This window comes from Lynx canadensis, chromosome B2 (genome assembly GCF_007474595.2).
Source record: "Lynx canadensis isolate LIC74 chromosome B2, mLynCan4.pri.v2, whole genome shotgun sequence".
NCBI lineage: Eukaryota > Metazoa > Chordata > Mammalia > Carnivora > Felidae > Lynx > Lynx canadensis.
Window position 1 is genome coordinate 152,688,714 of NC_044307.1, and position 14,854 is coordinate 152,703,567.

At 42.6% G+C, this 14,854-nt stretch overlaps 1 protein-coding gene across 1 annotated transcript; it reads right to left on the reverse strand.

The window, feature by feature from the left end:
* Nucleotides 1-813: 813 nt before the first annotated feature.
* On the reverse strand, nucleotides 814-6,489 carry PDCD2 (programmed cell death 2). The gene is made up of 6 exons (XM_030316836.1): nucleotides 6,165-6,489; nucleotides 5,404-5,646; nucleotides 4,914-5,045; nucleotides 3,475-3,578; nucleotides 2,203-2,316; nucleotides 814-1,431 (listed from the first exon to the last, which is right to left on the reverse strand). Exons 1-6 carry the CDS (start codon nucleotides 6,445-6,447, stop codon nucleotides 1,273-1,275), a joined length of 1,035 nt encoding a protein of 344 aa, XP_030172696.1. The 5' UTR covers nucleotides 6,448-6,489; the 3' UTR covers nucleotides 814-1,272.
* Between the last annotated feature and the right edge of the window lie 8,365 nt (nucleotides 6,490-14,854).

Consider the following 14,854-nt stretch of genomic DNA (forward strand, 5'->3'; position numbering starts at 1 on the left):
AGCCCAATGTGAACTCGAACCCATGAGCCGGGATATCATGACCTGAGCCAAAGTCAGACACTTCACCGACTGAGCCACCCATGTGCTCCATTTCACTGTATTTTATACACAAATCTTTTTTAAATATAGGTACACGTATAACATGGGCTAACAAGCCAGGACTTGCTCAACTAAAATTACAGTCAAATAGCCAAGTAGTCGGTGACATTAACAGATGGTGTAACATCCAAGAAGATGTACTTAGGGCGGCAGTGCCATTTCCAGGCCAGCGGGGATAGGTGTGGGAGAATATGAACCAATGTAGATTAGCTGTCGGTCTTCAAGCACTGACCAACAGCAATGTCCTTCATGCTTGCTTTAGTCCTGGGCTGGCATCACTGCTGTTCAAAGACGTCACTGTAAAGCACTCGGGGCTAGGAGCCTTAGCATGGTTAACAGATTGGCTGACCTCAGGGCCTTCCCTCAGGCTGCTGTGTCCTGGGCTAGATTTCCCTACGGAAATTCCAGCGCCTCATTCCTACCTCGTTCCTCGGGTTTACTTCCCATGTGGTACTGAGATAGAGGGGAAGACCATCATTCTTGCCTCGCAGTCTCTTTTGAGCAGTGCTGCTGGCTGATCAAGGTTGTTTTGAGGTAGAGCTTCTCTTCAAATTCAGTTGAAGTCCTCACACGCACCAGCCTATTTTTCTCATTGTTCTGGACCTCTATGTATACTAGAGCCTGTCTGATTACCAGACAAATCTCTTCAGGTTTTACCCAAATAATTTTCTCTTGGTTTTAACACTGCAAATTTTAGGAGGAAAAACACTCTAATAGATTGTCTTAATTAGGCAATTAACCCACTTTTATTCAAGTAGAAAGAAACAAACACAGGTAAACCAATCACTTCACTTAGTCTTACCATTCATAGTTAATTAGTTCACACCAAGTATGTACCCTTCCAGATTTCTGTGAACAGAAACATATAAAAATACTTTTATAAAGGATATGAACATACTATGAGTATCTTGGTGTCCCTTTAAACCTGTATCTTATTTGATGTGCATATAGGTCTGTATCATTAAGACTGCATTACCTTCTGCTGTAGGAATACACCAAAATTTATTTACTTGTCACTGGACATTTTTGTTTCACTAATATTTACACATTGTAAAGTCACCAAAAACAACATCTTTGTCTCTGGTATAATTATTTCCTTAGGATAAAGTCCTAGTAATGGAATTGCAAGGCCTAAGACAGTATGAGCATTTGTAAGGCTTTATGATGTTGTCTTTAGGGTGTATCTGTTATATCTTGCTTCCAGACAAATTCCTCTGTGTAGCCAATCCCCAGTCTGCAGCTTTCAGCACAGGTGAAGACAGCCACAACACCCCAATCGACACTCCTGCCCAGAGTGTCGGCCTTCAGGTAGTTGAGCAGCTGAGGCATGACCTGAGGAGAGGATGACACACACAATTAGGTCTGTTTTCAACATACCTTCCTTGCCAGGGTGATAGGGATCTTGGGTGTTTCAGTCTCCGGCTTTGACACTAACTTAATTAATTTTGGATATAGTTTTCACAATTCATTTTTTTACTCAAGAAACAAGTTATCACCTACCACTTTGTAAAGTTAGTAAATCCACAGTACAAGAGCATTTCTACCCAACCCAAATGGATTGTGGTAACAGTTCCTTTTGAAAACCCATCTTCATGATTATATCCATTTTTTCCCTACCAGATCCAAAAACCCTAAACTGAGTAGGGCCTCTAAAACACTTCCTGTCACCAAGTACAAAGGCCTTAAGTGCCAGAACAAGAAAAGAAGGTATATTTAAAATTACAAATGTAACAAAATGGAGACACTAAAAATGATGATTTAACCATACTGAGAGGTGGGGAGGGGTGGTCAAGATGATAGAAGCAACTACATTTAAATCCTTTTTATTGTACAAGTCAGTCAACGGATAATGTCTCAAAACTAATAAACTGACAAGTTATCAGAAAAAGCACATTATTTAGAAAGAGAAAGGACTACCAGATAAAACAGTAAAAGACATTTCCCTCCAGGGAACAAGGTGGGACCAAGGTGTCCCTTAGGTGGGACAAGGCACTTGCTGTAAATAACAAGACCCATGTGCATATGTTACTTCAGTGAAGTTTTATAGCATTTAATTACATAACCCAGGGTGACTGTATATTAGAATACTTTTTGAGGTCATACCTGGAATTCAAATATTCTCTTGGCACCACAGGGGCAATCTGGAATATCCTTTTCTTGAGGGATATTTTCACCAGAGATCCAGATGGGTGCAATCCCTCTGCCATATCTGAGAACCTAAAATCAATCAGGATCATGTTCAAATCACTCACCTAAGTCGCCCTTGGTAACATGTGCTTTGATAATCTGGAGAAACTCTGCACATGCTCCTACACATGAGTTCCCCTCACTCATCTGAAACACAGTGAGGTTCCCTCACCTCAGACCTGGCACCATTAATGCTTTCTCAGTGTCATCATTTTAGCTTATCTGACTTGGGTTATCAAGATCGTATTTCATAAAAGATGATACGGTTAGAATCGGAATCCTAAGAGTATTTTGTGTAGTTTCTGAATCCAAAATGTAGCCCAGAGTTTGTGCTTACTTTCACACAGATAAAAGGAACCTGTTTTAAACTCAGTTAAAAATTTTAAAGGGACAAATGCCAAGTGAAACACTTGTTTAGATAAATACTACAGAGATAAATTTCATTAGGTGTTATACATCAACGGAGTGGCCTTCCTGTTTTGTCACAAGCATATACAGTGCTAAAAACTACCTTCTCAGTGTTTAGGACCCGGGTCTGTTCTTCCCATGATCTTCTTCCCCTGGGTACTTGATTCAGTGACTGCTTTATAGGAGTTTAGCTGAGTTTCCTTCAGTGATTTAGGTTTATGGCGAATGTCTTTAAGAATGATGTTAATGGAAGAACAGAGATGAAGAAGAGAAACGTCTGCTGAGCACTTGCTATGTGCCTATACCCTCCCTTCATCCGCACAACCACCCTGTTTTTTTCACACTGGAGATGGAGTTACATCAGAGCTTATAGTGTAACTCAAGGATCCAGGACTCTGGCCAACACCAAAGCGCATTTTTCTTTTCACAAAACCAGGGTTTGTGTTACAGGTCATGTTGGTTTCATAAGCAAGAGTTCCCTGTTGGACACATGGGCAAAAGTATTTTTTTCTTTCTGCCACTGGTGCAAACTTCTTGCATCACAGGCAGTATCTTATTCATCTGCTATCTCTGATCCTTTCTTTAGACTCTAGACCCTACATGATAAACAGTACAACCTGTAGTCTTTCAGTAACTACTGAAAGGATCAGCAGACCATCTGTGTGAAGGATTCCTGTAACAAGACCCTAGCTTTACTGTAGTTATCTCTTCTCAGGGATTTTACCCTGAAAACACCACCTGAAAAGAACACAAGAAAGAGTTGTATGAATTCTAGTTTACCTGTTCTGGCTCAAGGGCTATTTTAGTTTTAAACTTCTGGAAAATTTTATCTTCCCTGGATTCATGTTTCGCCATGGAATCCAATTCCTCCTCAGGTACTTCACCTGAAAAATCATCAATGTAACTGCTAGGACAATAGGAATAATCCCCATGGCCTGACATCTTCCACATGCCGAGGAAAGGAAATTTCAAACAACCAACTTAGTGTTAAATTGGAGTGAAGGCCAGATGTTCCCACAGGCTTTCCCTGAACTTTTAATTCATTGAAGTTGGTGCTTCAAGACCATCTGACTTTCCAGGCACTCCACTTTACTGTGTAGGTTCCTAGTAAGTACCTCTCTTTAAAGCTTCAAATGAAAAGAACAGACCCAAGTCCTGGGTTTAGGACTTGTGTCCAGCAGAGATGACAGGACACCCAACAGATACTGACCCTTTTATTTTCACTACTGCCCTTTAGGCATCTGGACTCTCCCTATCTCTTCGTGTTTCATGCATTTTTCGCAGCTGTTATACTCATTCAGCCATCACAAGCTCCCTGTTGACCTACCCACTTGTTCCTCACACTCCTCTCCTGGAATCCCAGCTATCTGAACCACTGCTGTCCTCAACAGAATTTAGTCTGTGTTACATGTACCAAAGGATATTTTTGATATCACCTGAATATGAACTATAAACCAGTAAGCTGATATTCTAAAGTCTATTTAGATTCTAAAACCTCCTTTTGTAGTGCCTAAGGGCTCAAATTCTGGAGTCAATATCATGTGAGCTCAAACTACAGCTCTAGAACTTTAACAGCTTCGGTTACATGACCAAACAAATTACATGGAAAACCTCAAATTCCTCACTGCAAAATGAAGTACAGTTTCTAACTCTACTGCCTTCAGGATTTTAATGAGATCACACACAAACAGCCCTTGATACAGACTAAGTGTTGGATAAATGTTGGCTACTAATCTGTCTCTTAGGTATTTGCTTTGGCCTAGGCACTACACCTAGAGTGTGTTCATCTCCAGATAACCTGTAAAACTGCGAATCTGAAACCGGCCACACGAAAGAGAAACATTTAAACGACCCTGGTCACCTGCCAAACACTAAGCACTCTCACTTATTTGATCTCGATCTGAGAAACATATCTTGGATCCAGAGGAACGTACCAAGTTTCAAGCATCTTGTGGAGCCCTACCCAAATGACCACGTGGATACTTGCCCTGACATGTCTTTATCAGAACTAGAATATATCTGATACATATGCCAAGGAGGGGAGGTACAGGAAGTATATTTTCAAATGATATAATATTTGAATAGTATAGGCTACATACTCCAAAGTGGGTTAACTTTTCCTATCAGTACCTACCTCTTGTCTTGACATACTGAGCCTTTTCTTTCAAGCATTATATTTAATCACTTAATGAATAAAGGTTCTAAAACTGATCCCTTACCCATGCTTCCTATAATTTCTGATTCATTTTCTTTTTCAACAACTTCAGGTGTAATCTCATCTTCTGTTTCTATTACAATTTCAAATTCTGGAAAAAGGAAGTTGTGGTCTGGAATTGTTCTGTCCAAATATTCTGAAACAAGAAAAGGTAACTAGCATAAGTACTAGTCATTTAGTTTTATAGAGGGTCCAATAATTTCCCATTTCTAAGGCATATTCCATGTAGTTAACATTTTTGCCAAATAAATACATGTAGTTCCAGCATTTCAGGTTACGGGTCATAAATTAAATGCCTGTATTGAGGCAAGTGTGGGACATAACTGAGTAGGTGGGACGTCACAGTTCCTTTCATAGAGCTGTTCATATCACCAGTTACCAAAATTTTGGAAAAGTATCATACTTTCTTTAATCTTAACTTTTATCCTCAAAACAAAAAACCTGGGTTGACAGATGCTATGAAAGGGAGCTGAAACTTACAAGAACTGACTCACCTGATTGTGTACAAGCCTGCTTATGTCCCAATCTCCAGTCTAGAGTCTGATGCTCCTTACTGCAGTAATGTGCCTTGTGACATCTGGAGCATGTTTTGGGGCCTAAACAGCCACAAACTCTGCAGAGATGAGCACCAGACTTGAGCTGGAGGCACACAGACTCTCCTGTCTCTGGAGGAGGATTCTCAGAAGGTGGTTCATATGAGTAAAAGTCATTTTTCCTGGGTAGCTGATTTCTAAAAACTATAAGAAAATGAGAAGAGATGTTGTAAATACCGTAAGTAAAACAATATAGCAATCCAAATATTGGGGACTCTGGTCCACACAGGACTGAAAAGACCACAGGTTTTGATTTCAGTGATCTTATTTTCCGAAAGGGGAGAAAAGGGAAAAAAAAGTGAAAAAGAACAAGAAACCAGTTTGGTACCCACAGCAATTTGAATTGGATCTTTGGGCTTATTCAATATAATTAAATAATGAGACTAACAGTTAAGTTACATTGATTCTACACAAATATGGAAACGTTATTGGGCCCAGCTTTCTAAAAAACAATTTTCATTATTGCAGTATAACAACGCCTACTTCGTACCAACCGATTAAACTCAAAAGCTGGGGCCCAGAATGCGTGAGGAAGCTGAGCGGGGCGGGGGGTGGGGGCCAGGCGCTGCGCTGGACTCTCCACCGTCCCCCCGCCGCCGCCCCCAGGCGCTGCCCTTCGCATACTTGACCCGGGCCCTGGCTCGGGAGCAGCGGCCGCTCACCGCGCAAACCGGCGCAGCACGGCGGCACCCGGCAGCAGAAGAGGAAGAGGCAGCGGTGGAAGGCGTCGGCTCGGTCGGGCAGCGGCGCGTAGAGCTGCAGTAAGAAGGCCAGCGGGCGGCCGCACAGCGCGCAGGCCAGCTCCTCTGGCCCCGGCAGCCCGGCAGCGCCCAGCCACGCCGGCCGCCCGCCCACCTTGCTTGGGAACTGCTCGCTGCGCAGCCGCCACGCCGGCGCTGCTTCCACGAAGCCCAGCTCAGCCGGCCCCGCGCTGGCCACCGCCATGCAGCTGGAAAGACCGGCCACTCGCACGCTCGGACTGTCCGGCCGGAAGGCGGAAGTTGGCTACCGGAAGGCGCGCGGAACGGCGAGTCAGAAGCGATTGGGTAACAAGGGAGAGGAGGCGGGACTAAGGAAATAGCCCGATGTAAGCACGCTCGGTGCGACCCTAATTTCCGGTCCCGTGACGTGAGGGTGGGGGTAGCTTTTAGGGTTTAGGGGTTAGGGTTAGGGTTAGGAATTTATCCTAATGAGCCAAGAGGAGGTGTGTGCATGTTCACCAGCTGGTTCAAGTATTTCAGCTGTGTCCTTGGTTTTGTTTTTTTCCTCTGCCCTGCTCTTTGGACTTGTCGGCCATTGCCACTTCAAACACTGAGAGTTTTATTTTTTAAGTAAAAGTTTACAATAAAAATTCAACTAGAAATGCAACAAGTCTGAAACTGCAATCTACAAAAGTGAAAAGGACCATGGAGCTACTGTCCCTGCTCCTTTTCTTGCAGCAGCCTGCCACCTGCACGTGGCAGCTGACACTGGGAGCTGCCTGTGGGCCAAACCCCAAAACCTGCCCGTGTGGGGCCAACGCCTGGCCATCCCATTATCCTGGGCCCCTTCTCCTGGCGCCATGAGGATTTTATTGGCTGTTTCTTGTTTAAATCTCAAGGAGGCATGAGCGAATGAGGTGGGATTCAGCTATGGTCCAGATGCTTCTGTTTCTAGTACCTATTTTATAGCAAAATTACATCTAACATTTCCTTTCTTTTGAAAACAAGTTTCTTTAATTTTATTTAAACTTTATAGAGTTAAAACATATAATGGGGTGCCTGGGTGGCTCAGTCGGTTAAGCCTCCAACTCTTGATTTCAGCTCAGGCCATGATCCCAGGGTCATGGAATCGAGCCCCTCATCCAGCTTTGAGCTGAGCGTTGAGCTTGCTTAAGATTCTCTCTCCCTCTCCCTCTGCTCTTCCCCTGTCTGCTCTCTCTCTCTAAAACAAAAACCACTAAAGCCACCAAACAACCATGAAACATAACATTCTTTCATCTTAGTGTTACCTCTTTAGTGTTATTTTGTTTTCAAAAGCACATCTTAATCATTCTTGGATTCTTAAGCAAATAATTAAGTTCTGTTTTACTGAAAGGAAAAACAATATGAGAATGTTTATTTTTAAAAACTGCAATCTTGAAATTGAGTAAGCAACATCCCTTCTAAGATTGGGTATTTGTAGATATGAATTGAATTGTGAGGGAGAAGAGCTAGTCTATTCTCTGTCCATTGAGGCTAGGGAAGAGTGAGAGCCCCGCTCATGGGTAAGGTAGCTTTGACTTCTGGTTAGGTCCACAGTACAGGATATGTAAAAGCAGATTGTTGAGTAACGGTTTGCTTCATGCCAGTGACAACCTGCTCCAACTCAACTGTTCTTAGCAAACTTTTCTTTCCAGCAGTGGAGTCCCAGGCCTTTTAGGGAATCTCGTGACTTTTCACACCACAAGTTTGTCATACATACAATTCAAGCATATGAAGATGGGGTAATGCCAGAGACACTTCTTCAAAACTGAAACCCATTTGTGAGATCTGTTTCAGTTCCTACTGTAGACACCTCTGTTTTTTTATTATTAATTACTGAAAACATTTAACTTGGAATCAATTTATTGTGAATTCTAGCATATTTTTAGTGGACAGATGTTCAAATCTGTGCCCTCTTTACCCTGAATTACTGTCAGAATGCTTGTAGTCTATGGTTCAGCTTTAGTTTCTGTCTTTATTACAATGGATCTGAAAACATCAACTTTCATTTCAGGGATTGATACGACCTTTACTCCTCTGTCTTCCTAAGTCTCTGAGTGGATGTTCTCCAATGTGATCTTTTTGGTCCTCATGCCCCCTTCCTACCCCTCTGTTGAGGTACACACCTCCCCCTGGATGTGATCTAGCATCTCCCAAACTGTCATCTCAAGGCAATGTTGTTTTTTTTTTTTTAATGAGTCTTTATTTTGCTAAGGTTCAGATGACGTTCCCTGTGACTCACTTCATTACCCCCAAGTAAAAGGAGCAAGCCAGCAGTTCAAATCTTACATGTTGCCAATATTGCAGAATATCTGCATTGAATGAGCCCTGGTGAGTATGAGTCATTTTGCTGCTGAACACACATGCTCCCACACTGCCCGCCATTGGCCTCCGATCACCTAGACACTAGACTCTTCCACCTACAGAAGGGAATTTACAAGGACCACTTAATAATTTTAGGTCTATAAAGAGCAAAAGGTGTTTTCCTAAAACACTGAGGAGAAAATGAGGCTTAGCAGAAGAACCGCCCCTAGGTCACAACTGCAGGACAGTCTCTCATTGTGTATTATTGGTGGGAATGGCTAGTTTGTCCTTTGGAAGCCACCAAGAACAAGGACTCTTTGAACCAAGTCTCTACTCAACTCTGGACAAAGAATTGGCATATTTGACATCCTCACCTTTGTTTAGGGTCTTTAGTGGTTTTGCACAGCCATCACAGCCCCAAATACGCAGCCAGACATTTGAATCTCCACAATCCACATTGGACCTGTCTTTTGGAGTCTAGTTTCTCATTATTCTCACTTGATATTCCTTATTTGTTGGGCAGGGTCAGGGGCTAGGGACTGGGTCAGGGTCAAGGTCAGGGTCTTGGTCTTGGTCTGGGTCTAGGTCAGCCTTACATTCTGGGTCAGTGTCAAGGTTGATATTTGGGACAAGGCCTTGTTCTGTGTCAGGGTCAGGGTTTGGCTTTATCATAAGTGGCCCCCTTCCCTATCTTATGTCTCTTCTCTGTTTCTCCTCTTTCTGAGCCTCTAGGATGGACAGGACTCTCACGCATTCGGAGTTGATCTGGGGAGCACTGGTTTCTTGCCTCTCAGTCTTGGGCTCTAAAAAGAGTGAAATATCCACCTGGTCACTGACTGTTTCAAATTCAACTCGACTCTGATCATGGATTGTGAATAGCCTCAGAGATCATGCAGGATCCTTCCACTGTCCCTCCTGGGAAGGGTGCTGCTGGCTCCACTCTGCCTGGGGGTTCCCAGGTTCCAGCACAGCTCTGACCCATGAGGGCACTCAGTAGACATATGTGGTTTTATATAGGATGAGGTGTGGTGACTTACCAGCCCCCTTCTTGTGGGCTGGTGGGGCCCTCCTGGCACTGGGTGGATCCTTCGTCCCATCTGAGTGATCACCAGTAGATAATCAGGTCTCAGACAGGACAACCATCCAGGCAGGCATCTGTGGTCCTTCAGCTCAGGGCAGCCTGGCTCCTGACAACCCTCGTGGCCCATTACTGCGCTGACTGTGCTGCTGGGCAACTTAACAGGTTCATAGGCAGTGTAGACAGTTCCAATGTATGTTTTCATTCCCAGCATCTGTGTGGTTGAGACAAGCACCTCCTCCCTCACTCTTAGCCTGCCAAGAGCGGTAATAAACCTCCAAATACAGAATGTGGCCCTGGCTACAACGGGCATACAGCAGACTGGCTCTGCAGTCCTTTGGCCTCCAGATTGTAGTATAAACCTTTGAAATGCATACTTGTTAAGAATCAAGGAAATAGGAACAACTGTGTCTCCTAGTGAGTAGTTTCTCACTGAGGCTGTGGGGTCTCAGAGAACCACATGCATGACCCAGGGACCGTGGCCTCCAGAAAGCCTGCCAACTGGGGATTTCATGCTGTGGAGTAATCCTTGGGTCTCCTACTGCTTCACTGAGCAATAATTTCCTTACTATACGTTTGGTCTCTGCTCTTTGTAAAGGAGAGAGAGGAGACTGTAATATGGACCAGTTTGTTCGTTGAGAATGGGTGATTAATGTGGTCAGGGGGCAGGTGTTACTCCTGGGCTCCCTCCTTCCAGGGACACGAGTGAGGTCTGTGTGTCTTCTAGTCTCTGAGACTTGAGGACCCAATGCCCAAAGCAGGAGCCTTGAGTTTACCACCAACAGCAAAGTTAGTTTTTCTGTAGCTGGAAGAGTGTTTTGCCATCGTGGGAGGACAGCAAGAGCACTGGATGGACCGCTGCAGTCCCTGGCCCTAAGTGGACCCCTTCCTTTCTTGGGCACAGCAGATTACAGTGCTGTGCAGTTGGCCATCAGTGATGTGGAGTCTGCTGCTTTCCCAACCTGGCATCCATTGTCATGCCCAAGTCCAGTAACTTAGCTTGCCTTTGGGAACTACATCTCGCTTGTCTCCCATGCAAACAGTTCCAGAGGGCAGCCCCCACCTCCCACCTGCCTCAGTGTTGGGCACATGATCCAAGTCTAGCCAACCCCATCTCCATCCTCTGGGTGCTCTGATGACTTCAAGGATGAGAATGTGACCCAAGCCAGGCCAAAGATACTTAACCCCATGACTTTTCAGGGATCCTAAGGGAAATAGAAACCTTTCCCAGTAGAATGGACAGTGAGTGGGTGTCAGCCTGGAGTTGCTGGAGGCCCCAGACACAGTGAGAGAAACCTCTGAATGGAGCCTCCCCAAAGGCATTTGACAGGATGGAGGTTTGGAGAGGGTCCAGGTCACCCTGGGAGAGTGTGAGCCCCTGGGCCTGCCACATCCAAACCCATTCCTTTATAGACCTAACGTGCTTCTGGCAAGTATTACTTTATTTCTACCATTAAAAAATACTAAGTTATTTTACCTCAGTAAGTATGTTCATTTGCTTGCAATTCAAACAGTCATAGCTGACACATCAGGATCAATAATCCCTGAGCCCCTCTGTGCACACTGTCCTCACTGGGTGGGCCATGGCTGGGATGGTGAAAGCTCTCATCTCCTCTAGGTTTCCAGTCTGATGCAATAGGTTTCTCTTATTTGACCTTTAATTTCTCCTCTCTTTCTAGTTTTCTTCATAATTGTCACAATTAATGAGCCAATATTAATGTGTTATTTTAACTCAGGTCTATAATTTATCCATGTTCCCTCTGTTCTACCTTTTCCTGCTCCATGACATGTAGTCAGCATGTCGTTTTGGGCTTTTCTTTGCTGTGACAGTTTCTCAAACTTTTCCCTTGTTTAGATGACCTTAGCAGTAGTGAGGAAAACTGGTTGGGCATTTAAAAAAAATGACTTATTGGGGCGCCTGGGTGGCTCAGTCGGTTAAGCGGCCGACTTCGGCTCAGGTCATGATCTCACGGTCTGTGAGTTCAAGCCCCACGTCGGGCTCTGTGCTGACAGCTCAGAGCCTGGAGCCTGCTTCAGATTCTGTGTCTCCCTCTCTCTGACCCTCCCCCATTCATGCTCTGTCTCTGTCTCAAAAATAAATAAACATTAAAAAAATTTAAAAAAAATTAAAAAAATGACTTATTGGTTTTTAAAATAAAAAAAAACCCATTTTAAATATTTTCCCGGTTTTGTAATTTGTTTCAGGAGGAGAATTTAGTGGTCCATCACTTACATATATAACACCCAATGCCTATCACAAGTGCCCTCCATAATACCCATCATCCATTTAGCCCATCCCCCACCCCACCCCCCTCCAGCTACTCTCAGTTTGGCCTCTAGTTAGGAGTCTGTTTTATGGTTTACCTCTCTCTTTTTCTCCCCACTATGTTCATCTATTTTTTGTTTAATAAGTTTCACATGAGTAACATCATATGGTATTTATCTTTCTCTGGCTTATTTTGCTTAGCATAATACACTCTAGTGTCATCCATGTCATTGCAAATGGAGGCATTTTCATTCCTTTTTATGGATGAGTAATATTCCATTGTATATATATACCACATCTTCTTTATCCATTCACCAGCTGATTGACATTTGGGCTCTTTACATAATTTGGCTACTGTTGATAGTGCTGCTATAAACATCGAGGTGCAAGTGCCCCTTCAAATCAGTATTTTTTTATTCTTTGGGTAAATGCCTAGGAGTACAGTTGCTGAGTCGTAGGGTAGCTCTATTTTTAACTTTTTGAGGAACCTCCATACTGTTCTCCAGAATGGCTGCACCGGTGTGCATTCCCATCAATAGTATAAAAGCTTTCCCCTTTCTCCCCATCCTCCCCAACTTCTGTTGTTTCCTGAGTTGTTAATTTTAGCAATTTTGACAGGTGTGAGGTAATATCTCATTGTAGTTTTGATACGTATTTCCCTGATGATGGGTGATGTTGAACAACTTTCAATGTGTCTGTTGGCCATCTGGATGTCTTCTATGGAAAAGTGTCTATTCATATCTTCTTCCCATTTCTTAACTGGGTTATTTGTTTTTTGGGTGTTGAGTTTGATAAGTTCTTTATAGATTTTTGGAACTAGCCTTTATCAGATATGTCATTTGTAAATATCTTCTCCCATTCTGTAGACTGCCTTTTAGTTTTGTTGATTTTTTTTCTTCACTGTGCAGAAGCTTTTTATCTTGATGAGGTCCCAATAGTTCATTTTTGCTTTTGTTTCCCTTGCCTCTGGAGATGTGTCTAGTAAGAAGTTGCTCTGGCTGAGGTCAAAGAAGTTGCTGCTTGTGTTCTCCTCTAAGATTTTGATGGTTTCCTGTCTCACACTTAGGTCTTTCATCCATTTGGAATTTATATTTGTGTATGGTGTAAGAAAGTGGTTCAGTTTCATTTTTCTGCATGTTGTTGTCCAGTTTTCCCAACACCATTTGCTGAAGAGACTGTCTTTTTTTCCATTGGATATTCTTTTCTATTTTGTTGAAGATGTGGACCATATAGCTCCGGATCCACTTCTGGGTTCTCTATTCTGTTTCATTGATCTGTGTGTCTGTTATTGTGCCAGTACCATACTTTCTTGATGACTACAGCTTTGTAATATAGCTTGAAATCTGGAATTGTGGTGCCTCCAGTTCTGTCTTTCTTTTTTGGGATTGCTTTGGTTATTCAGGATCCTTTCTAATTCCATACACATTTTAGGATTGTTTGTTCTAGTTCTGCAAAAAATGCTGGTGGCACTTTGAAAGGGATTGCTTTGGATGTATAGATTGCTTTGGGTACTAGAGACATTTTAACAGTGTTCTTCCAATCTGTGAGAATAGAGTGATTTTCCATTTCGTTGTGTCTTCTTCAATTTCTTTCATAAGAGTTTTCAGAGTACAGTCTTGTACCTCTTTAGTTAGGCTTATTATTAGGTATTTTATTGTTTTTGGTACAACTGCAAATAGGATCAATTCCTTGATATCTTTTTCTGCTGCTTAATTATTGGTGTATAGAAATGCAACAGATTTCTGCATGTTGATTTTATATCCTGTGACTTTGCTGAATTCATGTATTAGTTCTAGCAATTTTTTGCTTGAGTCTTTCAGTTTTTCTACATAGAGTATCATGTCATCTGCAAATAGTGAAAGTTTGACTTCTTCTTTGCCAATTTGGATGCCTTTTATGTCTTTTTGTTGTCCGATTGCTGAGACTAGGACTTCCAGTACTATATTCAATAGCAGTGGTGAGAGGGGGCATCCTTGTCTTGTTCCTGACCATAGCGGAAAGGCTCTCAGTTTTTCCCCATTGAGGATGATATTAGCTGTGGGTCTTTATATATGGCCAACATGATGTTGAAATCTGTTCCATCTATCCCTATTTTGTTGAGAGTTTTTATCCAGAAAGGATTCTGTATTTTGTCAAGTGCTTTTCTGTATCTATTGACAGGATCATATGGTCTTATCCTTTCTTTTGTTAATGTGGCATATCACGTCGATTGATTTGTGAATATTGAACCAGCCCTGCAGTCCAAGAATAAATCCCACTTGATCGTGGTGAATAATTCTTTTAATGTGCTGTTGAAATTGATTTGCTAATATTTTATTGAGAATTTTTACATCCATGACCATCAGGGATATTGGCCTGTAATTCTCCTTTTTGGTGGGGTCTTTTTTGGTTTTGGAATCAAGGTAGCGATGGCCTTATAGAATGAGTTTGGAAGTTTTCCTTCCATTTCTATTTTTTGGGAACAGTTTGAGAAGAATAGGTATCAACTCTGCTTTATTTTATTTTATTTATTTTTATTTTCTTAAACAATTTTTGTGATATAATTTATTGTCAAGTTGGCTAACATACAGTGTATACAGTGTGCTCTTGGTTTTGGGGGTAGATTCCCATGATTCACAGCTTAATACCTCACCCAGTGCTCATTCCAACAAGTGCCCTTCTCAATGCCCATCACCCATATTCCCCTCTTCCCCTCCCCCCCATCAACCCTCAGTTTGTTCTCTCTATTTAAGAGTCTCTTATGGTTTGCCTCCCTCTCTGTTTGAAACTATTTTTTCCCCTTTCCTTCTCCTGTGGTCTTCTGTTAAGTTTCTCAAGTTCCACATATGAGTAAAACATATGACATCTGTCTTTCTCTGACTGACATATTTCACTCAGCATAATACCCTCCAGTTCTATCCATGCAAATGGCAGGATTTCATTCTTTTTCATTGCCAAGTAGTATTCCATTGTAGATGTAAACCACATCTTCTTTATCCATTC